General features: G+C 42.5%; 2 protein-coding genes across 17 annotated transcripts in view; both read left to right on the top strand.

Annotated features, from left to right (window-relative positions):
• The window catches only part of LOC100118775 (neurobeachin), a 316,568-nt gene that overhangs the window by 162,235 nt on the left and 128,297 nt on the right, over window positions 1-26,036 (top strand). The gene's annotated exons all lie outside the window — the stretch shown is intronic.
• Window positions 17,735-22,366, top strand: LOC103316575. Of its 2 annotated transcripts, XM_016988204.3 has the most exons (8): window positions 17,740-19,303; window positions 19,395-19,477; window positions 19,847-20,130; window positions 20,209-20,490; window positions 20,567-20,776; window positions 20,849-21,123; window positions 21,201-21,374; window positions 21,443-22,366. In XM_016988204.3, the coding sequence occupies exons 1-7, from the start codon at window positions 17,864-17,866 to the stop codon at window positions 21,234-21,236; spliced, it is 2,610 nt and encodes an 869-aa protein (XP_016843693.2). In that variant the 5' UTR covers window positions 17,740-17,863; the 3' UTR covers window positions 21,237-21,374; window positions 21,443-22,366. The 2 variants fall into 2 exon arrangements, with proteins under 2 accessions (XP_031781589.1, XP_016843693.2); XM_031925729.1 differs by lacking the exons at window positions 21,201-21,374; window positions 21,443-22,366 and having other exon boundaries at window positions 17,735-19,303; window positions 20,567-20,670; window positions 20,735-20,776; window positions 20,849-20,964.

Genomic DNA, 26,036 nt, shown 5'->3' with positions numbered 1-26,036 from the left:
ACCGCCAGAAGAATACCAATCAAAACTTTGACAACAATATTGAAAAAAATAGCAGGATAATACTGTATAAGCACCGACAGGCATTACGAAAGCGAAGCGCGAGCGTCAGCGGTCGTGCCTTATGCGCAAAACACGAAGCGCGAGCGTTTTGCGTGCCTTGCATCGCGAAGCGAAGTGATGCAATAGGCGGCAAGCCAACGCGGCCATAAGGCCGCGCGTGGCGCGCTAGTTGAAAATTCACTTACTTTCCGAGAGCTCCGCAGTATCCTTGTAATTTTCCCTAATCTCCATATTCAATTTCACCACATTACAATGTCGTGCATGCATAAATTATCTCTTGGCAATATATTATAAAATTAAATTATTAAACAAGTCTATAATTTACACAAGTAATTTAAATCAAATGAGTTAAAACCGCATTTGAAGATAAATTTTTTATTCTGAACGTAATATGGAATAACGAATAAGAGAAACTACCATGATGTTTGCCAAAATCGCGCAATCCACAACTGAAAATTTTGCTAAAAAAAAGTAAGCCTCCTCTAGGAGGAAGCAAAAATCTCAGCCTCGAATGTAGCGAGCTTGTGGTTGACGACAGTCTGGCGAAAGTAATAACCGTGGATGCATCTCTTCCAGGCCATTTCACTCTCGCGGAAAAAAGTCGAGGCAATCTATTCTGCCTCCAATTTCCAAGTCGTTCCATACACTCTGTGTCTCCGTTCTTCCCGCTTTTGAGCGTCGACTCTAATTCTCGGCGAAACGAGACCGGCTGAAATGTATAATTTCATCTTGGCTCCGCAAAACGCTCGGCTCCGCAAGAAAGAGAAGGGGCAGGGGTGAGGGGCGAGGACTGCTCTCATAAATAAATCCGGAACCTTCATTACGGCCACGCTATCTCATTTTCTCCCTCTCATGCTCCGTCGGCGGCCAGGATATGTCCCAACCATAACAGATGCAATTGACGCGCGCCATCTGTCCTTACCCCCCCCCCCCTCTCTCTCCTGTAGCTTCTTCTCCCGCTCTACCTCCTCCTCCACCTTCTCGTCGTCCGCCTCCTTCTTCGAGCAACGGCGCGCGGCTAAAGGCTTCCTGCTCTTATCTCCTCTCTCCGCGGTCGCGTTTAAAGGGCGAGCGCTCTTGAATTCAGTACTCGTACAGCCGGCCGGAGGTTTGTAGCGACAACCGACGATGGAAAACCGTTTGTACCTCTTGCTCTGACCTCTCCCACTCTCTCCCTCTCTCTTTCTGCCTTGTTCCCTCGCGAAATGTAGGTCGTACGTCGCGGGTAGTTCGTTCGCGAGACATTTCGCACGTTTCGCACAATAACCTGTTTACGTCGGGGGCTGCGCATACAACCGTGCTTTCGCTTCTCGGGAAACGTGTGCTCGTGACGTGAATAGTAATTATTCGCAGACTCATAATGTATGTACGTGTTTGCGCGCACTTCTATGTGGGAGTGCGCCACCGCTGCGACCCTAACGTGCTGCCTCCCGCCCCCCCCCCCCCCCCCCAAACCGCTGCGCGCAAGCGGGGCTCTCTGTGTAGGCGTGCAGAAGAGTTTCGCAGCCGGCGTTGTCGCAAGCCTGCGGACTGGTAGTTGGCAATTTCCGGCGGAAGGTCGCGCGCTGCGAGATAACTCGCGGCTGCGGCTGCTGCGTGTTTGCCCAGCCCGCGCCGCGGAATGAATGCCGGCAGTTTATATTTGAGAGATGCTGCCGCAGGTCAGTGCGGAAGCGCGCTATAGCTAGTGAGAAAAGGAATATGGCCTGCTGTTGTTGCTGCGACCGCGCGTCATCAAATTATTTACGACGAACACGCAGCCGTGACACGCTATATTATGCGGCTGTTCGTTGGGCTTCTTTAGAATTTGTCCTACTATTGTTCAACTTACTTTGTTTCTCCGTCAATGCCGTAATTGCCAGCTGGTGAAAAAGGTTAGAAGCATTCCCGAAAGAGAAAGAACACTGAAGCATTGCATTCGTTTTATCGTTGTACACGACGCCGACAACTTTGCAGAAATTTTCACTCGGCTCAAACTCTAAGTTATGTCGGTGTGGGGCTGTACTCTTGCCGCGTTCATGTTATAGTCAGGGTGGCGCATTTGTCAGACAACGCGTGCGCGTAATTCTACTCCTACTTCAACACAGAAGCAAGAGTCGTATATGTAATCAGTAGCTTTTAAGAAATGACAGAAAAACTATAAAAAGCTTTCGTCGTCGCCGTAAATACACAATCATATTTATATGGAGCATGCAGCGCCAATGTGAACATGAAAATGAGAAATATTAAAAAATACCCAGGTAGCTAGAGAATTGAACTGTCCTCAGAGGATATCATATACACTTTTTCATATACATTGCATGTTTACTCTAAAAAAATAAAAAAGCACTGCGATACGCTGCCACAGCTGGCAACGAGAACCGATTCTGGCTACGGCAATTCTCCTGACCCGCGCGCTGCAGAGCCTATACTCGGATCGGAAATCCCGGACGAAAAAGAGACAGCGCGGGATATAGCTAAACGAGGAATCCGGGTCGAGTCACTTTGAATAGCAGCAGCTAGCCAGAGGAAAAGAGAGACGCACGCGGAAAAAAGAGAGATGAGGTCCAGGCCGTGCGCGTACACACACGCGAACGCGCGCGCGTTCTTTCTCTCACTTCGATTAGATCGCGGCAACAGCCAGCGGTAGCAGTGGTATACGAGAGAGCATAGCGTCGTTATTTTGCGCTCGTGGCCCCGCGTTTCATTTCGCGAAAATCCCCTGTTTTCAACGCGAGTAATCCCGCGGTCGGCGCTCGTAGATCGTGGACTGTCTATACACGCGAGCTGGCCCCGAGAACGCGAGTTTGCGCGCGCGCTCGTGTGCCCGTGTGTGTAGGCGAGAGGTGGTCAAAGCGTTGGCGCAGGGCAGAAATGTATTTACCCCGGTCCGTTCGCACATGCTCCGAGTGTAGCGAGAGTAGAGAGGAAGAGAGAGAGAGAGAGAGAGAGAGAGAGAGAGAGAGAGAGAGAGAGAGAGAGAGAGAGGGAGAAATGAACGAGTCCATCGACGCGCGCTCTTGCGCTGCTGGGAGAGAGCGCTGGAGGATTTAACGGGCCGAGCGCGATCCTTTTCGCGATTTAATACGTTTTCCAAGTATATACGCTCTGACGCTCGCCGTATATGACCGCTGGCCCCCGCGAGTTTTACGAAAAAATTTATATTTTCCAAGCTCTTTTCTCGTCTTGCTTTGCACTGTTATACGGGATTAACGCTGGCGGGAGATTAGTTTTCTGAAAAGCCCAAAGCGTTTTTGTGCGCGCATCTCTTTCGCTTGTTGGCGGCTGTGCGAATTACTTCTCTCGGTTCGTTCTCCCAAATATGTTTCCATCCCTCAGCTCTCTCAAACGATTCGTCGTTCCAAGAATACAAATAATAACGGGAACTTTGCGCAGCCATAGTATTGAGGAAGTGCATTAGGTCAATCCTCGCGTTATAGCTCGTATATGCGCGCGCGAGACATAAAATTCAAAGCGATTCAATGCGTATGAAAGAAGCGATTTTTACGCTTAATAAAAAGGCGGGCATAAGTCATAAAACCCTCGTAAATTTAATCGAATTTTGCAAAATGAAGTCTTGCAGCACTCCGAGCGTAATACACAGCCCCCGTACGGCGTAATTTCGAATTCATAGACACGTTCGAATAACGCAGAAAGCAATAAAGCGAACGAATTTTTTCATTGCGATGAACTGCATTTTGTATACGTGTACGTAATACGCTTTCATCGTGCATTTTCGGATATTCGTTGCGTTCCGTGATGAGATAACGAACTCGCAAAAACGTTGAATATATAAAGCCATTAATTAAGGAGCGACTCCCGCGAAACGATTTTCCGTGCCTCGTCGACGTCGGCCAAAGCAGATTACAAAGTAAATGTTGACTCTGTGCACAAAGAAAACTTCATCTCTCGACGCTGCTCCCCCAAGCTCCGGCACACATCCACAGCGCCACGACTCCTTCATTCAAGTCGAAAAAATAGCGTCTACGCGCGTAAGCGAAACTCCGCGCAGGGCTGCGGCTCATGATGAATGCAACGCACGCCGAAAACTTGCAGGCGGAGGCGATACGTGATTTGTCATCTATTTCCAAGGAAGCCGCGACGCGCGTCGAACGTCGAGTAGCGAGTCGCGCGGCAGCAACACGTAGAGTACTTTGCCATTTGACTTTTCCACCTGACGAAACGAGGCTACGTGTCGTAGTTGTGCTGCTACCGCTGCCGAAACTCGCCTCTCGAAACGAAAGCTCGGATGGATGAAAAATGAATACAGATGCGAGTTCCCGCGCACACGCCAGCTGTGCGACGCGGTAAAACACACACGCGGATTCGCGAACCTATTATTTGAAATTCAATGTGTGCACGTTCTTCTCGATTTGCCGAATCGTATGATAATCAATGCCCTTTTTCTTCTTTGTTTCAGGTGAGTTACAGAGCTTTATCGCTGGTCTGCTCGCGAGCTTTCCCAATTCGTGAGTTGAAATATTGATACTTTACTGGCCATTTATTTGTGTGGCTACTAACCAGGCGAGGTACACAAATTACACGACTGTATGAACTACAGAGCAGTGTTGATTTATTCAAAGCACTCGAAATTCATGTTTGCCGGGAAACGTCGGGTCACATTCACGCTGACTAGCCACAACATTAACGTTATTGCAAGAGCATTACGATATTAATGTGTATGCGAGTCATTTCTCGGAAGGTTCTTTTTTCTCATGAAAATCTCTTCTCCCATGAGACGCTGGCATAGTCCGGCCTTGAATCATCCCTCCGGATTCTCATATCCGAAAACGATAAAGAAGATGACGATGTGTTATAGAAGGAGGTTATTACGAGCTCCTGGGAAAAAATCGGCTGGATTCGACGAAGGACTCTAAGGCCAGAGTCCATAAAGTACCCGATGAAAAATGAAAGCCACTGGCGGAAGTGAGAGAGATGGCTAGACTCTCTATGCCAGGGTCGACGCCGCACTTTTCTAGACCTCGACTCGCGAGTCTCGACCTGACTAATAAGGAGAAGTCGCAAAGTGACGTCTAACGATTTGAAAATAATCCAGTCGAGCCTTTACTGCTGCAGTTATATGCTCGAAATTCGAATCCAAAGTCCAATAACTCGAACTAATTCTGAAACGTCCCTGGAATCTATTGAGTTTTGACGCAAAGCTCGTGGCTGTAAATTTATACTAAGCGGCTTTGGTACCTCATATCGCAGTTATACGCGGAGTTTAACAACTAGTTTTCGGCTTCGAACTGGATCAGCGGTTTGATTCGATTTCAGTTTAATTGACATTTCTGAAATTCTCAACGTTGACAGGGTGTATTTAAACGATCTTTCGGTCAAGAGTTGCGTTAATTAATTCGCGTGAACCTTGTTTTTTCGTTCAAAGTTTTTCGAAGTCAAAACAAGAAGTTTCAGCTCAAGATTGAACTACGCTGTACGCTGACTCTGATAAATATCGATTCGCTGTATTCGTCACATCATTTAGGCTCATACCCTATGAAAATTACGAAGCTCTTTTCTTCCATTATTCGGCTCCTTCTTTCTCATTACCCTACGACCTTCCATTATTTCGTGCGGGGCTAGCAAAAAGAAGATAAAGTCTCATCTTATATAGCTGAACATTCATCCAAATATTGTATCGAGAGCTGAGAGGCTTAAGCAGCCAGGCTCCGCAATCTCGGTTAGCTGCTGCTGGCCGTTTGTTCGGCATCGAGTCTCCACGTCGAGCAGAGAGCTTCGATAGAAATATACAGGCCTCGTATCTCTCCCTCGCTCTGACTGCAAGCCTTTGCACACCTCCTCACAGGCACTGCAGAGGGTGGCGATAGCACTGGGCGGCCTGGACTCGAGATGGGTAATGAAGATACAGGACACCAGGCGTCGAGGAACGAGAGCCAGCTCGCGAGCTGGCTTGAGGAGAAAGGGAGAGCGAGGGAAAATGAAGGATAGCAATGGAGGATCCTCGAGGTTAGCAATTAAATCGTCTTTTTACTCCTGGCGATTCTTCCCATCTCTCCTTCGCTCCTGGTCTCTTGCTCTATAGGTTTTATGTTTTATACGTGTGTATAAGATTCCAGCACAAAGCTTCGAAAAGCTTCGGAAAACGAATTACATTGGCTTTGCCAGTAGCTTCGATTACTGATTGATCGTGTCTTAACTTGTGTTCATCAAATTAAGCCGGCTTATTAGGACTGTAATCTTCTATTGTCTGTAGCTTCTTCCGAGATGAAAACCTCTAGTAAAATTATCGATAACTTATTCAATAATTTTTCTGTTATTATATTACTACTAAAAACATTTTATGGTTATCAAAACAATTAATGATATTGTAATGATCATTAAAACCTTTTTGGGTGATGGCACAGACATAAAAACAAAAGACCGGAGACACTGATCGAGTTGACTATTTTTTTACGCGCGTATACTGGCTTTCAGAGACTTGAGGCATCCCTTGAAACGCATTCACAGATATGCGCTGCCAACTCATACAAATGTCTTTCCAGATTAAGAGAAAAGTAATAAAAGATTGTAATCTTCTGGACTTACCGCCGATGGACGTCTTATTCTTGAGTACAACCTATCGCCGTCTTTTTCATGATTTCCCCCGATAGTTGCGCTTTTCTTGAATTCTGCCGATGATCGTTCTCTCCATGATTTCCCCAATGGTCCTCCTCTTCGGCGTCTTTCAGCCATTTTCTATATGGTTCTTGACATATTACTTGACTGATAATGAAGGACATTGTCTTGTTTCTATATTCTGCAATGGGTGTACACTCGGATTCTGTGATGCGTAGTGCACAGTAAATTAAAACGTATATACAATTCAATGACATTCATAACTATTTTACCTTTCTTTATAAAATATACATTAAATACAAACTTATTTAAAAAATCGTGCACTAATGTGTATACCATTCAATTATCTCCTTTTTCCCCTTTACATCGCAAGGTTTCTTGCCTTGACTCTCGGATCATTATAATTAATTGGTATGGCGCGGAAACTCGTGCTTGGGAAAAACCGACGGAGCAGTAGTTTAATCCGCCTTCTTTCGCCTCTTCTTCGAAACATTTTCCGGTGCAGTTTCCCCTCTTCGCTCTCTTGGTTTCGTTTGCAGCAAACCAGCGTGAAATTGCATCGAATTGATACATCTAACAGATACAGCTGCACAGTTATTTTCGGAGCCGACTGCCTAACGTTTGCTACTAGTCTTCGTGACCAGTCGGATGCCGTCACCTTTTTGTCTTCTTGCAGCTCTGTTAAATTACTGGATCTGTATATTTGCAAACGTGAAAATACTCTGGCGAGCTTGAAGAGAAGTAGCGCACATTTCACACTCAACTCCGATGTTTGCACAAGGCTTTTTTTTTTGTTGTTCTCGCTTTTTACGCCTTACCTAAATTTTTTGTATTTATTTTTTTTTTTTTGCTTCAATTTCTTAATGATGTGTTGAGTTTGAAAACGTGGCAATCAATCAATTTGTGTATTTGAAAACTATTTGTGTACATATTATACTAAGAAGCGAAAAAATCCTTCATAGACATGTCTGACTAAATCCTTATTTACACTACTTAAACGTACATTACGCATAATTTGTACTTTGCGTAACATGAAAAGCTTTTTAGTATGACGCATAAAGTTCATCATAAAGAAGTGATGAGTATTTATAAAGCAAGAAAATTTCAGAAATAATGTTTTGCAATTTACGCAGGAACAGTGATTATATTCCAAAATATAGGGAAACGAAAATACATGTATCATTACTCAATTGCAAAGATCTCATAGCCCTTTGCAACACAGAGAAAAGCTTCGCAGACACCGCACCTCACGAATGTATATCAAAGTCAGCTTTAGAAACTTCCTCGGTGCATGTCATTAAATCTCAACCATTAACGCCTTAAGTAAGTATGCCAATTGCGAGAATTCACGGATCCCCTCCTCCTTTTCTCTCTCTCTCTCTCTCTCTCTCTCTCTCTCTCTCTCTCTCTCTCTCTCTCTCTCTCTCTCTCTCTCTCTCTCTCTCTCTTGCTCGAAGTATCACATCGGTTAATCCATCCCACCCTCTGTTAAGAAGCATGTGGCTAGATTAGGCAACTGACTAACAGGAGTACGGGTATTTTAGTTTAATGCCTTTGCAACGAGTTTGCAGCGAGTTGAACGACGTGAGCATGAGGACGTGCTGCGACTTCTGGATCCTATTCATTCTCGGCGCGATTCTCTTACTTAGATATTTGTGCATAACCATGCTGCATGCAGCTGAATGTAGCTCCTGCCGTTGCAAAACTTGATTAAATCTTTTTCTTTAATCTTCGTAAATACTGACAAAGAAAATTGTTCTCCACTTTACCTGTAAAAATTTATTGTATCCAATCTACAAACTTTCAAGTGTACGAACAAAAGGCCAACCTATAAAAATGGTATCTTAGCTTTCCTCTCGATGAAAGTTTCGCGAGGGATAATAGATAATTAATTTTACTTGAATCAAGAATTTCTTCAAGTTATATATGTCGCTATAGCAGCAAAAAAGCGGAAGCGGAAGACCTTATTGTTGAGCAGTCCTTTACTTTTTAACCCATTCATCCTTCCCGGCTAGTCATCATTCTTTTTCTCTTTTCAAAAGAGCACAAGGATCGTTTCTCGCACTGTCATCGTGCTCCTGGCTCTTGTAAGTGTAGACGTTGCTTTGATTGATGGCTTCACATATATCCAGGGAAAGCGCGCAACAGAGAAAAAGAAATTTGATTTTGATTCGATTTTGCTTTATAGCGTTTTCGCCAAAAGTTCAAGAGACGAATCATTTTTTAATATTTAACATCAAGAACTTATTCGCTAATAGAATGCACGGATTAAAAAAAACAAATTTGTTTTGCATCGATGTATTAACAATAAGCTTGTAAGAGATAAATAAACTTAAAAAAAATAGAATGGTCAGAGAGAAGAGAAAGGCTGAGAGATACGTGGGTGTTCCTTTTGAACCTGTGCCAAGTACAGCCCCCTCTCTCTCTCTCTCTCTCTCTCTCTCTCGGCTTAAATCCGGGTCAAAGGATACGCACCACATGTACAGCAGAGGAAGAGAAAACTCACCAACACATCCGTGCTTGACTACGAATTCACGTCCACGGTACGGCACGGGCCGTAAACCGAGAAGCGTGCAACGAATCCGTATCGAGAGAAAGGAAAAACTTTAACATCGACTTGGTTACGAGCACGAGCAAGGAATATAACGTATAAGATGCCAGTTGGGCGGCTAGTAGATAGACAAGGAGGCTCTATAGTTAACAAGGGGAAGGAAGGGGCTTAACACTCTCATCCCGGACATCTAATTCGGATTATTGTGTGCCAACGGAGGACAGATACCCGCTGCACACCCACATCCTCGGCTCAGTCGAGATTCTCACATAGCATAATTGAAAATACCGCTGAAGACAAGGATCAACAGTGTCGATAAATCTTTCTGGCGGCGCTAGTTGCTGGGAAGCACAGTGTGGACATAGCAGGAAGTTAGTACAACGAAACGACCGTTTTCGGATAGATATAAAAAAATGAAACGATGGTATGCGTTAAAAATGTTTCGTTAATAATTTTTCGATTTCTACTGAAGAAGAAGAGTGATGCTTCATCTCGGCGAACGTTAGCTTGTCGAGAGGATCATCAAACAATTTAGTTTCGTCAGAGTCAAGTGGTAATGACTAGCGTTCTAGATACGACCGATAATCTATACAACCCGGCCACCTAACGCAGTCACGACTGATTGTTTCGAATTCGGACTTCACGGTCGATGTACGTCATTGGGTTTGTTTGTCGGGAGCACTCTCCAATTTGTTCCCGAGCCATCGCTTCATTATGTCGCTGTGTTTCCCTGTGCATACATACGTATACGGATGTGCACGCCGACAGGCAGCGGCGACTGCGCGATTGGACGAGACGAGGGCGCAGTTGTCGCCGGGACGTACATGTCAAATCAACTTGCTTAAACGCCTGTTATTGCAGGCAGCGTTGATTACGATTTTAATGAAAACGTCGATGCCAGAGGCGCTTCGATCTCTACTTTGTCACTGAATTTTGTTGAGGTTTCCACCTTTTTCTAGACTTCTGACACGTGTACGCGACGACGGCTTTGTGCGAGCTGTTGCGAAGCTGCTGCGTTGCGTAATTAGTATTTTCTCTTGATTTTTATGGATAAGTCATTTTTGCCAAACGTCACAAGCGTCTCTTACCGTGAACGCTTCATCATTATATTATTTGTTATTAAATTATGATGAACTTCAAGTATATGATAAAGAGTTTGAAAATGATCAGAATGTTTCAGCTGCAATAGACTTGACCTAAGCTACAAACAGTATACGTGATTATGCCGATACGAGAAGAGCGCGATGCTTCATAAAGTATCCACGCTTGCACCTGGTACAAGACTCAACATCGTTCTGAGGTGGGGGGGGGGGGGGTAGCCAGCAGCCGTATGCGAATACAAATTGACTTGCGGTCGCGTAATTGAGTCTCATTAACGATGCCACTTGCGGTGACAGAAGAGACTGCTTCTCTTATAGGTCCTCGTGTCTCTGCCGTCATTTTCAGCGACGACGTTCACTTGCTTACTCTGTATTTACTTAGTTTGCACAGAGTGCGTGGGTTATGTACTCGCGAGGCCGCAAGTACTGCTGCGCTTGTTAGCAAGCGCAGTCGGATAAGACGTATATTACGTACACCTCGGCAACTAAGACGTGCGCGCTGTAATGCTAAAAACACTGCGGTTTCGACGTGTCTCGTTGGCACACATTTCATCATGTGATTTTGTTCTTCTATCTTGAGCTCCAAATGAAAACTGCGATCCCATGGTGCGCGTACTCGCACCTCTTATTAGCGAGTATATATTCATCTTTTTATACTATGAAAAACATTACGTTTGCAACGCACAACACGATACCAGATGTTTCATTCAAAACTCTGGCTGAAAGAACATACGTGCTTTTGATTCTCGCTACCTCTCCCAAGACGATTCTATCCCCAAACCATCAGACCTTCTCTCTCTCCTCTCTCTCTCTCTCTCTCTCTCTCTCTCTCTCTCTCTCTCTCTTCGTGCATCTGCATTTGACGCGCCCTCTTTATTTAAATGAGAATTTTCCTTTCTCTTCCCCAACTGTGTTTTTTACACCCATACACTGGGCCACTTTGCTGTTCGTTCTTTCTTCACGTAGAGCCGCAAGATCGTGCCCACTTGCTTCTCTAACTTCTCATATACTTACTAGTAGAAGATGAGATTTCCAGATTTATCCTCGAAATCCCCGGCGGCGAGAAGACGTTATCCGGCCACGGCGTTCGCGGACACCTCGAGCGATGAAAGTCTTATTTGAATATCGCTTCACCTGTCTTTGTATTGCGACAAAATTACGATGGGTACACCCTTTTAATACAGGTTAGCAATATATGTTGAGGAATTCTTGACGTCTTTTCTCAGTGAAAACATTCTATTACATACGATTTAGAATAAGATTCAAAAACTGATAAACCTATAATAGGTACAAAGATTCAAGTCTTACATCGACACATAAGGCGGTATAATTAAAAAGTGAGGATACAACTGCGTTAAAAGAACCCAAACAAGTTTACTTATTATTTAAGCTCATGCTGCAGCGTATGCAGGCATGCATGATATGAGATTACCGCATTATCCTCAAAATCCCAGCTTAAGCTAGAAGTGCTACGCAACATACGCAACCTCACGACACCCTGAGATTATAGCTCGGTCAACTATTGTATACCGAATTACACAACCTCTTAGAACATTTCAGACCGTGACACTAATCTTTGATAATTCGCGCCATTGTTAAGCTAGCAATACAGTGCACAGATTTGGAAATGCTATTACGTAACAAGGAATATGAACTCGAAAGAAAATAAGCTTATCTTTGCCTTTACATTTCGGATTCTGATAGTGCATTTATGAACACTTTCACACCTTGCATTCTACAATAAGCCAAACAGATCGAAACGAGCAAATTCAAATGGACAGCTATATAACCAATTCTCTGTCAATTCCTGGTCGCAAATTCACTGGCAACTGTCTAGTCGAGCAAAACGAAGCACTCGCTGAAATATGCAAATGCCCCCCCGCGAAAGCATAACATTTTTTAATCCTAATTTTTTTCTCAACAGCGCCCGGCTCTGCATAATTCATGTCGCCGCGTGGCGAGCGCGCGAGGGGAAGAGAAACAAAAAGCCGAAGGGAAGCGCGCGCGGCGAGCCAAGCTGAAGCCGGGGCGATCATCTAAAATCCCATAAAATCCTACCAGCCGGACACGCGCTTATTAATTATACAGAGCGGAATTAACGTACGACTGACAGAGCCTACTACTGCATCAGCTCGATTAATTCCCTGGTTTGTATGATACCCGCGCGTGTGTCCCAGTTTTTCTTTTATTGCCGCGAGTGGAGCCGCGCCACGTTCCCGCGATGTAATCCAATTCGCCCTCTCGACGAGTGCCTATTGAATATCACACGCGCGTGCAGTCACCGCACGCACATGAAACTCCCACAAAGCCGGAGGAAATCGCGTGTGGAGTGTGTGGGCGCAGTTGAACTGTTCCCTCGCTCTCACTTCTGCCTGCGCTATAGTCTCGCACAGGAATAATGGGTTCGCTGCCGTAGCCGTGAATATTCATCTTGATGAGCCGCAAAGTCGATAGTGCGAGGGTATCTGGGATTCAACTTGACGGGCTCACCGGAGAGTCAAGCTGTAGCTACAGCGAACTCCGTACACGCGTATTGGGCCGCTCTTGTGTTGCCGCGTTTCTGCGGAGCGAATTGTTGAAATTCAACAACAATACCCTCGCGTAACGACGAACAGTCGTGTCGCCGACGAAACTTCCGGTGCGTGCTGTGGTATTATTATTCGATCGGGCATTTCGACAAGCGTTCGAGAGGATTTGGCCGGAATCTGTTGTGCAGCTATGTAGCAGAGCTTCGCATTATTTATGTTCAATGAATTTCGCGCGAATCGATGCGTCATTGTGAGTAGCAACTGTTGAAGGAGATAGATCATGAACGGATTGAAACCGCGCGCATACAGAGGCATTCATTACCTCGCCATGTTTTGTAGTGGATCGATACGATGCACGCTGTACCTACCTCGCGTCCTCTCCACGTATTTTCCGAAATCGAAGGGAACTTTTTGAGTGGCTTTAGAGCTTGCGAATACTCGATTCGATCCACTCGTAATAACATGATGCACGCTCGCAGGTGTAGCGCAGAGCACAGCAGCAGATAAATCTCATTACGATCAGATTGCGAGTGAATACGATTTGCAAAATATTCGCTCCGATTCGCAGACCTTCAGCACCTGTGCGTCTGAGAGCACGGAGAATATGTTATATACAATCCAACACATAACGAAACGGCTACTCGAAGCTCCACCTTTGAAATTTGATGCAAACGAATCGATACGCAGTTTGTTCTTATCATATCTCGACGATAGGGAGCCAGCCATACGCAATCCACTAATCTGTTGGCTCTTCAAACAAAAACTGGACCGACCATGCAAAAAAAAACCTCGCTCTGTAGGTGCATCGTTCTCCATCCCGACCCGACAATGCGATGGAAGCATCCAATCAAAGTAACGACCTGATCCACGGCGACACGTGCGAACTGAGCGTATGTGCCTCTCTGCAACGATCGATTTCGCAGCTGCGGAACGTTTTAAGAAAATGACAGTAGCGCAGTGTATGTGCGTCGCGTATACGCGTAGCGGTATTACCCCGTGAATTAGAAAAGCAATTCCATTGTCCATATCAGCGGATCGCTGAAGCCTCTATCCGCACTCCTGTGTAAGCAAGAGAGATAGCCGAGAGTTCTAACACGACGATAATTGTTTTCCACCGACCGAACACGTTTTTTTGCAGCTATTACAGCGCCGTGTGCTACCTATTCTATCCGGCGTATTCGCAGCGACTGTGGCACCGACATCCGTCACTCTTCTAACTGTGCAAGCACGCTCCGATACCGCGTACACGCGCGTATACACGCGGTAACGCGCGATACGTCCCGAGAACAAAGGGCACAAAAGCCGGGACCAGACACCCTCTGCATCCTCCCGGTGCGCGCAAAGAGTAGTGCGAAAGCATGCGCCAGATAAACTTCCGACGCGTATCTGCCTGTTTGTTGCCTGTGCGTTCAATTTTGTTTTTTTTTATCTCTGTGTATTCTCGTTGTTGCCGATAACGCGTTTGGCGGCTGGAGAGATTATTGCTAGTTAACGCACACTTGTTTATAAGTTTCAGATCGTGCGATGGTATTACGTCTTTGGTCAGCTGAAGTGCATTGCGTTGTGGAGCTTCTCTCTCTCTCTCTCTCTCTCTCTCTCTCTCTCTCTCTCTCTCTCTCTCTCGCTCCTGATTACGCGATGCGGTTGTATAACGCTTCGTTGCATTTTACGAGACGGATACGCGATTTTTCCATCATTCATTTTTATTCAGGAGAAAAATGATCGATTCGCGAAGTCGTGTATAAACTAGAATCGAGAGCGCGCGTATGTGTGAGGGCGTAGCTGCAAACGCTCGCAGCGAATGGAGATGAAGAAATGCGCGCAAGAAGCAAGAGATGTGTACAAATAGAAAAGCAGAACCGCTAGCTCAGGAGCTGAGCAAAGATCAAACGGCTTGGAACTCTCGAAGCTGCGTACTTTCTTCGGCTTCCGAAGAGTCGTGTGCTTCCTTTAGTTCACCGGCATTCTTTCGCCCCCTGTTTTCTTCTACGTCGTTTTTCGCCTCGGCTCTCGATGTTTCGCGTTCGCGAAATGTTCGTTCTATGCCACTGCGTTTTAAAATATATCGCCGATTCGGGAATATGCTCCTATCCCGGACTACGGTGCGCGATACGTAATAGTTTTGAACGTTCGTTTTGTACTACTTAGTTTTTTAATTATTATCATTAAAAATGCATATGATATTCTTATACAATACATGTATATCGAAATCAAACTATCTCAACGCATGCACAGGCACAAAGAAATAGTTAGCTTCCTATCTAACCATGAGTGAGAAAACACGTCAATCCCCGAACGAAATTCCAGTCTGTTTGCAGTACTGCATCGGCAAACTTTATTTAGCCTAGATTTGCAAACTCCTCATGTGTAGACTAGAGGTAAATCGTATGGACGCATGCATTTCCACCTTCAAAGGATGCAGTTAGTTCGATCAAGCAGTTTCAATGATTTATTTGTCGACTAGAGAGCGTAGCTAGGATTGTACTGCCTCCGCTAGACGACCGACACAGACGAGCCAAGAGAGAGAGAGGGGGGGGGGGCTCTAGTATCTCATCCGGTCAAACCGCATTATTTGCTCTCTGCTGCTGACTCTCCAGGCCTACTATGCTGCTACGCGTCCGAACGTTAATGCGCTTTATTGACAGGTTCCACAACGATAGAGTTCATTAACCGAGTTTGATAACGGAACGGCAATGTCAGGCGTTATCCCAATTGTCTGCATCGCGCTTCAACTATACATCATCCTATTTCAAGAGCATCGGTTCGTATGCGTGAAAACTATTGACCGTGCCTCGTCGTTAATTCAGCCGCTTATACGGCTTTTTGACGTACTATACTCGTAGCTGAAATTCGTTCAATCCTTATTGACCGAAGTTTAAATTTTCGTCGATAAAGAATATACGCCAGCATTTTTCAGTTTTAGCATTATAAAAGCCTGCTCATTCAGGCGGAAACGTCCTATTAACCGGTAGAGCTCCGTGCTCGGAACTAAGTCGCGTCACGCCCTTTGAAAACTTATCGTCTTCCATTGAGAACCTCAATTTAAACGCTCAAAAAGCCAGCTGCAGCACCACTCCCTCCCACCACTCAAAGTGTTCATATAAACGTTAATGCCGCCCGCTATATACCTTTGAAATTAAAACGCCAGACCGGGATTCACTTTTTATCCAAAACAAACGCGGTTGAAGTTGCGTTTAATTTGACCGCGCGGTCGCGCTCTAATGAAATTCACGTTAAAAGCCCGGCTGAGGGCTGGCCTCGTTATAACAATGAGACAGTCGGCTGTACATAAAGAGAGGAGAGGGAGGGGGGAAGGGAACTCATTTGTAGATTATACGCGGAAAAAATCGTATAAATGAGTTTGGGGATCGTGTAAACAATAAAGGGAGAAACCGGTCGTAGGCCCGGGCGTTAATTACTGCTTGTGATGTGAGTTTCCGGGGAATATTTTTCGCCCGCTACGGGGATAATCCTCTTTAACCTCGTACATCATCAAGGCACGGCGTCGGCAGCAGCGGCGGCCGAGGAAAATGTAGATGAGCAAGGCGCCGACTGTATGGGTAATTAAAAATGTGTGCAGTCGCACATGAAATGAAACGGCGTCGGACGGGGTTACTGCTCTCAGGCTTCCCTTTATCTCGGACTCTCTCGCTCTCCTCCCCTCTCTGTTCCAGGGCGTCGTTATCCTTTGATTCTGGGATGCGCCGAGGGCGAGAGGGTTGCGGCGCAAGGCGCCTCCGCTTCGTGACCTGGAACTCAAGAAGTGAGCCAAAACTTTGTGACCTGCGATGAAATCACGGGGGAAAATTCGTGACTTTGATCAAATTGGAAACGCTCTCGTATGCGGCCCTGTGATTCTGTTTGCCGACTTATTGGATTGTTAATTGAGTATACGGAGCGTGGATGCGTTCAAGCGAGTGACTTATTTCACCACAGGGTGTAATTGAATACAGCATATCGTATTGAGTCTCTAACACTTCTTTGTTCACGGAATTTCCGACGAAACTGTACCCAACTTCCTCGTACGATAACTGCATAAAGCTGCATTAGTTTCTTGAAAAAGTTGGATAATACGCTCTAACGACCCTGGTAGAAAATACGCCATAACTTATGGGCGCGAAACCAACTGTTCGGCATATTTCGTGGCCATCCAGTCGCCATATCGTACCCATAATCAGGCGATAATATTTCGTACACTCTATTGGGTTAATTGAACCATAACCTTCAAATAAACTTTACATTTATGTTACTAAGGTAAAATTATTAACTTATTGGCAAAAGCTATTTACCACAGTCAAGGTCACGCAATCCAAATCACATTTTGGAGCAAGCTCCTATAAGTATCGCGTCGGCTGCGCGCGCAGAGTACACGTATCCATACGTATACATGTACATACCTTATAGTACACAACACATACAATACAATTGCGTGTTGTAGAACCGTTAGAGGTTCGAGCTGCTGAGGTAATCTGCTGAGTTTATTTCATTCGAGAAATAACGTATATTTACTGTACTTACGTGTTGTACAAATAATAATTAAAGAAAGTTTATCAGTTATATGTAATGTGAATTTGCAAATATACGTGGAGTGAAAAATGAAGCGTAACCGAAAAGATATTTACAACAACAGAATAAAACAGCAAAAGTTAGATGAAGCAGTTCAACAGTTAAGTGACGACCAAAATATTTGAAGAGAGTCAGCAGAATCATCAATAGAAAGTAATTTGAATGAAAATCTAACCGACTGTTCTGGTGTGGATTACTATAACCTCAAATCTGATTGGGGTACGTACAACAGTGTTAATAAAAGTTATGACAGTTTTAGTGAATGTTGTGATAGTGATGATAGTTGTGATAGTTGTGATACTTGTGATGATAAACAATCGACTGGTTATTTAGAAGAATTGGATGAAATTGCAGATCTCCAAACTTGGGTAGTCTCTAACAACAGACCACATAAGTATGTGGACGAAATCCTTAAAATTTTAAGAAGACGGCTTCTACCATCCCTACCTAAGTGCACAAAAACACTACTTAAATGTGAAGTGAACTTAGATAAGGTAGAACCTATGAAAGTTTGTAATGGTTCCGATGGAGAATTCATATACTTTGGAATTAGAGATCAGTTGATAAAGCAAATAGATGTCAGACTACATGAAACTAATGATTTAGAAATAATGATAAATATTGATGGCATGTCACCGTTCAAATCTAGCGCAGCAACCATTTGGCCTATTTTATGCAAGGTGTATACAAAATTAGATCTGTATGAACCTTTTATTGCAGCCGTATATTCTGGGAATGGTAAACCAAAATATGTTACAGAATATTTATCAAAATTTGTACGCGAGTTAAATGACTTATTAATGAATGGCTTGATTATAATCAGTGTATTATTCAGCCTCAAGGTTAAATTTTTTTCTTGTGATTCGCCAGCCAGATCATTTATTAAGGGCTCTGTAAGTCATATGGCTTTTCATGGATGTGAACGCTGCAACGGCTTGGGACAGAGAATGGACAGTGTTACAGTATTTTTAAATATTGATGCAGAGAAAAGAACAGAAGAAGACTTCAGAACATTTACTGATCCAGATCATCACAATGATGTTTCTCCTTTGTGTGCAGTTCAACCAACTTTAAATCTTATTTCACAATTTATACTCGACCCAATGCATTTGTTGTACCTTGGATGTACAAAAAGATTACTCGAGTATTTGTTATCTTCTTCAACACGTAAAGTTCGATTGAGCTCATCGCTAAAAACTGAACTGACTCGTAGAACAACTATGATTAATGGAGATATTCCTCTTGAATTTCCTCGAAAAATGAGATCAAGTGACCACTTCGCCAAGTTCAAGGCTGTTGAGTTCAAATTTTTTTTATTATATGCTGCTCCAGTTGTTCTCAAGAAATTACTTTCCGAAGATTTGTATAACCACTTCATGTTATTGACAGTAGCATGTCGATTATTGTCTACTGAAAATAAGAATCTCCATATTGTTGATGCAAGAAACTATTTAAGAAAGTTTGTAAAAGATGCTTCAACTTTATATGGATCAACATTTGTTTCACTTAATGTGCACAACCTTATTCACCTTCCTGATGATGTTGAAAATACAAGGTGTTCTTTGAGCGAGCTTAGTGCTTTTGCATTTGAGTCATACTTGGGAAGTATTAGTGCTACATTAAGATCACCAAAACACTTGCTTGCGCAGTATTGTCGAAGATTACAAGAGAAGCAAACTTTTGCTAAAAAAGTAGTAAGTGTTCCACCTCAACTGGAAGTTCTCGGATATAAGAAAAAGAAAGTTTTCAAAATCAAATATAAGGGAATGATACTATCTTCCGCACATCCAAATAACACTGTTTTACTTAGAGATAAAAGTGTAGCTGAAATTTGTCAATTTAACTGCACAGAAGACGTAGTTTCCATAGAAGTTAAAAAATATTTGAAGAAGGAATCACTTTTCCATCATCCATGTGATTCCAGTACATTAAATATATGGCAAGTAAGCCGAATAAGCCATATCACTTCAGTTATTCCTTTGGAGAATGTTGAGCAAAAATTTGTGAAACTACAAACAAACTTTTCATCAATAGAACCAGTCAACTTGTGTGTTGTCCCTCTACTGCACTAACCGTGCCTTTCAAAACTCTCTATTCTACAATATATTCTTAATAAGGTATGTAAATTATGCATATTTTTTTATTTTATCTGTTTAAGTAATAGTTGTCTAGTTATCAAATCACTCAGTCTGTTTAAACGCCGCGACAAATATTCCATTTGTAACCTCAAACCTAACCTAACCACGCATAATTTGAAATCTTTTGAAGTCTTTGGAAAAAAGTTATTGTTGATTTTGGAATTCTCGCGTGTTTTTTCTAAAGTTCTTAGTGGAATACGTTTATTTGTATTATTCAACACTACAATTACATGTAATTATTGTGGATTACAAATTTTCGTTATTTATTACACATAGTTTCTAGTCCAACATTGTGTGTATGCATAACCTCCAAAATCAATTTTTTTACTTTGAATTTTTGGTTTGCAGCATGACAGACAGTGAAAGTGAAGGAGAAATTAAAATAAAAACAAAAAAACTGAAGAAATTCAGTTTGGTTCAATTTATTCATAGAGGACCAAAGCGTAAGGTAGAGAGTATTGACATTGTACCCAGCAAATGGTTGGCGTTCGAAAACAATAGATGTGTAACAAAGTATATGCGACCTCTGTACGAAGGAGAGAGTCTCACTCTACTTAATAATTTAATTAAAATAAATGCGGATGCACCAGATGATTGGCCTACATATTCTGTTGCAATAAAGGGTGAAGCTAGTGAGTATATTCACAAATTATTTAGTTTCTTATTTCATGTTGCATTCCAAAAGTAAATATTTATTCAATTTTGTTTAGAGGATTACACTGAAGCTTTGAGAAAGATAGATGATCTTGCAGTACAAGAGCACGTGTGGTCGCTTGATTCCGAAGAAAGTGCTACTGAGATGCAAAAAGAAGTTATGAATGGTGTCAAGCGAGCAAAGCTGCTAAGTGAGTCACAGAAGATGATGTCTAAGTTTTCATCGCCAGCAGAAGAAAAAGAAACGAACAATAAGACATTAGAAACCAATGACACAGAAATACAATCTGACAGTGAACCTGGGAATATTTCAAGTCATAATCCAAATGATTCTACAGGTATACCTGAATAAGATTATTATAAAATTACTTATCAAATATTCATTCTATGCAATAATATTTTTTGGTTACATAGAACCAGGAACATCTCAAAGTTCTCCTCCACGTAGCCCAAATTCTGATTTTTTTAACGATCAATTAGAGGATTTAATTGCAGATATGTCTGGCCCAAAAGAAAAAGTTAGTAAACAATCAAAAAAAGAAGATCCTTTAGATATTAGTAAGGAAATAAGTCAATTTTTAGATGTTCCTATTTTGGATATGAATAATATCAAATGTAATTCAGGTGAGTAATTGAATTATTTTTATAACTACACTCATAATGAATATTATTTATAAATTCTATACGGTACTTTAGATTTCGAAACAGCTGTCATAGCAGGTATGATGCAACTCAAGATTAATATGGATGAAATAAGGTCCGCACAAGAAGAATTAAAAGCTACTGCTATTCATACGACACAAAGACTCGATGACATCACAAATTTTCTAATTGATAAGAAGATTACAAACAGTAATACTGAAGTGAGTTTTGATAAAAAATATAATCTCAAATTACCTCTTGAAACGATGGATGAGTTCCTTGAATTTGATGAAAAGTTACAATCGAACACCTTCCTTAGAAGTGATATTGTAAGTTGACATGTTATGCATGAATTATAATTTAAAAATGAACAATTTTATATATAACAATTAACTATTTGTTGCAGTACAAGGAGCTCTTAGCTTCTATGGATAAAAATTAAAGCATAACTAGATCAATGGTCAAAATGTTAAAAAGAATATTAACAAAGGATTTAGCTTTAAAGTTTACTGCGGTCAGAGTGACTACTGACAAAACAAAAAAAAAATTAAGTTTACGGTACTCTGCAATCTTATGGATGGTAAGTTTGACTCCAATACCTAAATTTTTGCGTTTATGTGCATTGTTTAAATAATAACATTTTTGCAGCTATACTAACTAGAGTAAGGAGTAAAAATTCATTTGCGACTAAGCCAGAGGATCTGATTTCATCTCTCAGTGATGTCCTAAGCAACGTCAAGAGGTGGACAGCTTAAAACATCAATTTCTTATATTTTATCTTCGAGACTGAATAATTATACCAAAAGAATTATTTATAAAATATTTATTATTATTTTTCATTAGTTCATATTCTCAAGCAGAGTGCAAAATATTGCTATTTGTAAAAATATTGCATTTTTTGTAAAATAAGATCACAATATAATAAAGAAAGATTAATAAAAATAATATTCTGCATAGACCATATGATCAGCATATTATACCTATAATATGTCGCCAGGTAACAGGGTTTACTGCCATATCGATCGAAATATTATGGCCACGGCCCATAAAATTTGGCATATTATGGGTACGATATGCTGATCGTTTCTACCAGGGGATGTAAGCCAGCAGTGCAGGCTTGTAATTAAATAAAAAACTTAAAGTGTCTCGATGGCATGTACGGGTAAGAGTCGAGAGAAAGAGATAGAGGCAAAAGATAAAAACAGATTAATGAGAAAGTTAATTAAGATTATTTCTGCGGCGTTCTCTCGCGCGCTCGGTATAGGCGAGAGCATTAATTTATTTAAATTGCCAAAGGGGCGAGACAGGGGGCGAGCGAAATAAAGGACTTTAAAGAACGCTGAACACATTGTCTGCTATCTGGCCTAATTTCGAGCGTTCCCGGCGAATCCGAAACTGTCCCAGCGCTCTTTTTTCCTCTCTTTTTCGGACGCCCCGCTCTAAATAAAGCCTGGATTTTATCGTACCCAGATGGCTTGTAATAGAGGAAAGTGTGTAATGGCATTACCGCAGCAGGCGCTGCATACTTTGTCTCTCTCTCTCTCTCTCTCTCTCTCTCTCTCTCTCTCTCTCTCTCACACACACACACACACACACACACACGCTTCTAGGAGAAATTACATCAGCAACAGCGGCAGTATAGCGGTGTGGCGGTGGCAAAGTTGGAAAGTGCGAGAGAGGCTGCAGCGGGAGTTTGAAAATGAGAATCCCTGTGGCGCACGAAACGAAGCCACTATATAGGCTCAATGCTTTTAAACTCGCTTATAAACGGTGATACTAACCCTTGGGTGTGTGTGTCTGTATGTTCCAGCTGCCATGCACTTTCGCCATTTGTGTAATGAGCTCCTCTGACACTTTCTTGTGGCTTTTTGCGTTATTAGAGAGAAAATAAACTTGCCGGGACGCGTGTCTTCTTCTCCTTCGGCGCTACAGCTTTTTGATAAATTGCTTCTTGACTCTCCGTTGCGGCCCTGGCCTCGTCGCCGACGTTGTACTCTACGCTGGCTCCGCGTGACGTAACTTTATCGATAACCCTTTTGCTGCAGCTCTATTTCATTATAAGCACCCTCCTGATGCTCGCTCACAATACTGTTACTTCTCTCTGTGAAATAGGAAATTGAATTCATTTTAGAAAATTATTCATAATTTTTATATTCACATTCGAAAGAGAATTTCTGCTTTAGTAATTCAAATCTCGTGTTCTTCAGAACCAACATTGCCTGAAATTAACTTACAAAGTTAAAACAGTTTTGCTTGGTTGTTAGAGCAGTATTGTGGTGAAGTTGGTTAGTGTAGCCTCATTTCACTGAGCAACATCGCATAAGGTCGGTATGACGTGGCTAACGCTCGGCTCGTCTGCCTTTAACTTTCCTTAATCATGCATGCCCGGGCATACATCCGAAGTGACCAATCCGGCAAGACCGAGCTGCAATCTCAATTTTGAATAAACCCTCTACTACGCTTCTTGCTGCGTCAGCCCTGCAGGTGAAGTTTTCGAGTGAAAATTACAGACGCCAACATTGACGTTTTCTTTTGCAAGCGTTTGTCTGGAATTAACGTTGTGCAATTTAAACTAATAGAAGTCGAGGCTGAGCAGGCAGAGAGAATGTATATCATGCATGAAATTGAACCTTCAGTAAACACAGCGGAAAACGATCGTTCAACAATGTCAGCAAATACAATCAACGTTTATCATTACGATTAGGCTTTTGGAGCGAAAACAGGAACCCGTTGCGGTACCACAATAACGACGCGTGTACTAGCTTCCTTTAAACAGTACTAAGTCAAAGCACTCTATGCTTAGAACAATCAATTCGAGTCCAAGTTTACGTTCTGTTTCTGGTTGATCCATTCAAATTCGTTATACTAAAATTCGTTTAAAATTTGGTTCTTCTGAATTAATATCCAAATCATGATAGGACATTCAAACGACTTGATAACTGTAATTTTATCATCGGCATTTGTTACTCATGAAAAAATAATGGAGCGGAACAACTCTTTTACACAAATTTTTTAAAAACAGATAATATGCGATTGCCTGATTTATTACTTTAATTAACTTGACAGTGATTCACTATAGTATACGAGAATTATTATGTTCGATAAACAATCACACTTGTACTTATTAAATGCGTATCCATATAATACAAGCAAAAGTGAACCCAATAATTTTATAATATCGCAATAAATGCTGAAAGTCTCGGTGAATGGACGCCGTCATCAGATATTATTTTATTATCTGCTGATTAAAAACTCTTATCAGTAAATAGAGGTACGAAATTTAAAATACACATACGGCGATGATAAGTTTATATACGACGAAAATATCAACAGAAATTCGTGTATGAGAATTCAAAATTTTCCGTTCGCATTATGGTCGTAATTTTGTGACAAGCCCACTTGCCAATGGTGCTAGCCAGAAAACTATTCGAGAACTATATTAGAAGAAAAAGTATCTTCTTATAACGCATTCAGCTCATATCATCAGTAATACATTCTGTCAATTCAGTGTCAAAAAAGTCAATTTTCCATTAACGGACTGAATCGCCATTGTTAGTCACCCGAGATTGAACAAAGAATGTGAAACAAGCCGAAGAATCAAGATCGCATCTCTGGAATTTTCTCCACTCTAAATCGAGGGCGATAACGACGTTGTTCCTTTGAAAGTAAAGCGCCCGCGCGTGCTTCAGTCGACGACTATGTCGGCGTCGTCGTTGTCGTCGTTTCATTAGCGTGCTCGGCTCGCGCGCTATGCACGCCCCATATGACGCCGGAGCAACTGGCTTACGGCTTACTTCGCCACGAGAGCATGGCAGCACATGCATGCATGGCGTCGTGCTCCCTCATTACCATCTGTCCTAACGCCGGGATTGATTTCCAACTAAACTTTGACTCGGATGCAAATTAGGCTACGAGAGCTCTGTGTGTTACGCTGAAAACTAAGCTTGCGTGGGCTCGCGGAGCATAGCTGTGCGAAAACGTTTCTCGTTTTTCATTAGTCCACGGCGTCTCTTCGTTCAAGTGACAAAAAATTGATTTGCTTTGCATGGAAATTTGCGACTGCTAGATGTGATTGGAGGATTCGTCGAAAAATGTTTGTTTGTTCTGGAAGTATGAATATTCATCTAGCTGATTCGAAGTTTAAGCCAACAACGTAGGTCCAGCGTTCTGAGCTTAACGATCTTCTTCTACGAAAAGAGAAATGAAATTTTCAAGTCAGAGTTGAATTTCAAATCAACCCGAAATATCAAAAAGCAATTTTCGCCATTGCTATCAAAAGTTTTTCACAATGTTTCCATGCACTGATATTGCTACGATAGTGACTCCGAATATGTACGTCTTTGCACCAAATCGAGCGAGTTTCAGTTGCGCTATATAGTAACTACAGAAACAATGAAGTAACTAAATCAAGCTCGACGGCTTCGAGACAACCAGATACACAATGGAATAACAGTTTCACTCTTTCAGTTCGCGAAACGTTCTCCGAGGCGTGGTAGACACTAATAAAGCTTATTATACGAATCTCTACACCTTGATTTTAATTGAGCCATATGCGTATACTGCAATCAATAGAGCTCCAAGCTAGTACAGTTCTCCAGCAGTCTTCTTCTACCTTCGCTCCCGCTCTTTCTCTCTCTCTCTCTCTCTCTCTCTCTCTCTCTCTCTCTCTCTCTCGAGAGAGAGAGAGAGAGAGAGAGAGAGAGAGGATAATGGGCTGGGCAGCACTAAACAGACTTAAGCTGAATGTTAGTAAGACTAAGGCGATCGTCCTGGGCTCACCCTACTATATCAATGCTCTACCTTCTACTGCTAACACCTATATAAATATAGGGGGGGCCCAGGTCAACTTTGAATCATCTGTGCGCAACCTGGGGCTGGTGCTTGACTCAAAACTTACGTGGAAAGAGCACGTTACACAAACTTGTAAACGTGCTCACTCTTTAATGTATCGGCTATATTTCTTTCAGAAGAGCACTAGCCTCAGGTTGCGCCAACATTTGGTGCAAGCACTCCTATTTCCCCTCATCGACTACTGCTCACTTGTTTACTGCGACCTGACTCAAGAGCTCGACTTAAAACTGCAGAGGCTTGTCAATACGGGAATCCGATACATCTATGGTGTAAAGAGGGACGAGCACATCTCCCCTTACAGGCGTGAGTTGCAATGGCTCACCACCGCCGGACGTAGGAAGTACTTCATGGCCTGTTTTCTTAGAAAAATTTTCAACACCTCAATACCAGC

Source organism: Nasonia vitripennis (genome assembly GCF_009193385.2).
Source record: "Nasonia vitripennis strain AsymCx chromosome 3 unlocalized genomic scaffold, Nvit_psr_1.1 chr3_random0004, whole genome shotgun sequence".
In the NCBI taxonomy this organism is placed as follows: Eukaryota; Metazoa; Arthropoda; class Insecta; order Hymenoptera; family Pteromalidae; genus Nasonia; species Nasonia vitripennis.
This window is presented reverse-complemented; position numbering and strand designations above follow the sequence as displayed.

What these genes read in the sequence shown, in the direction of transcription:
- LOC103316575 (XM_016988204.3), top strand. Translation starts at nt 17,864, where the DNA reads ATGAAAGTTTGTAATGGTTCCGATGGAGAATTCATATACTTTGGAATT. An exon ending in GTACATTAAATATATGGCAA is followed by an intron (nt 19,304 to 19,394) that starts GTAAGCCGAATA and finishes TTTCATCAATAG; the next exon opens with AACCAGTCAACTTGTGTGTT. An exon ending in TACAATATATTCTTAATAAG is followed by an intron (nt 19,478 to 19,846) that starts GTATGTAAATTA and finishes TTTGGTTTGCAG; the next exon opens with CATGACAGACAGTGAAAGTG.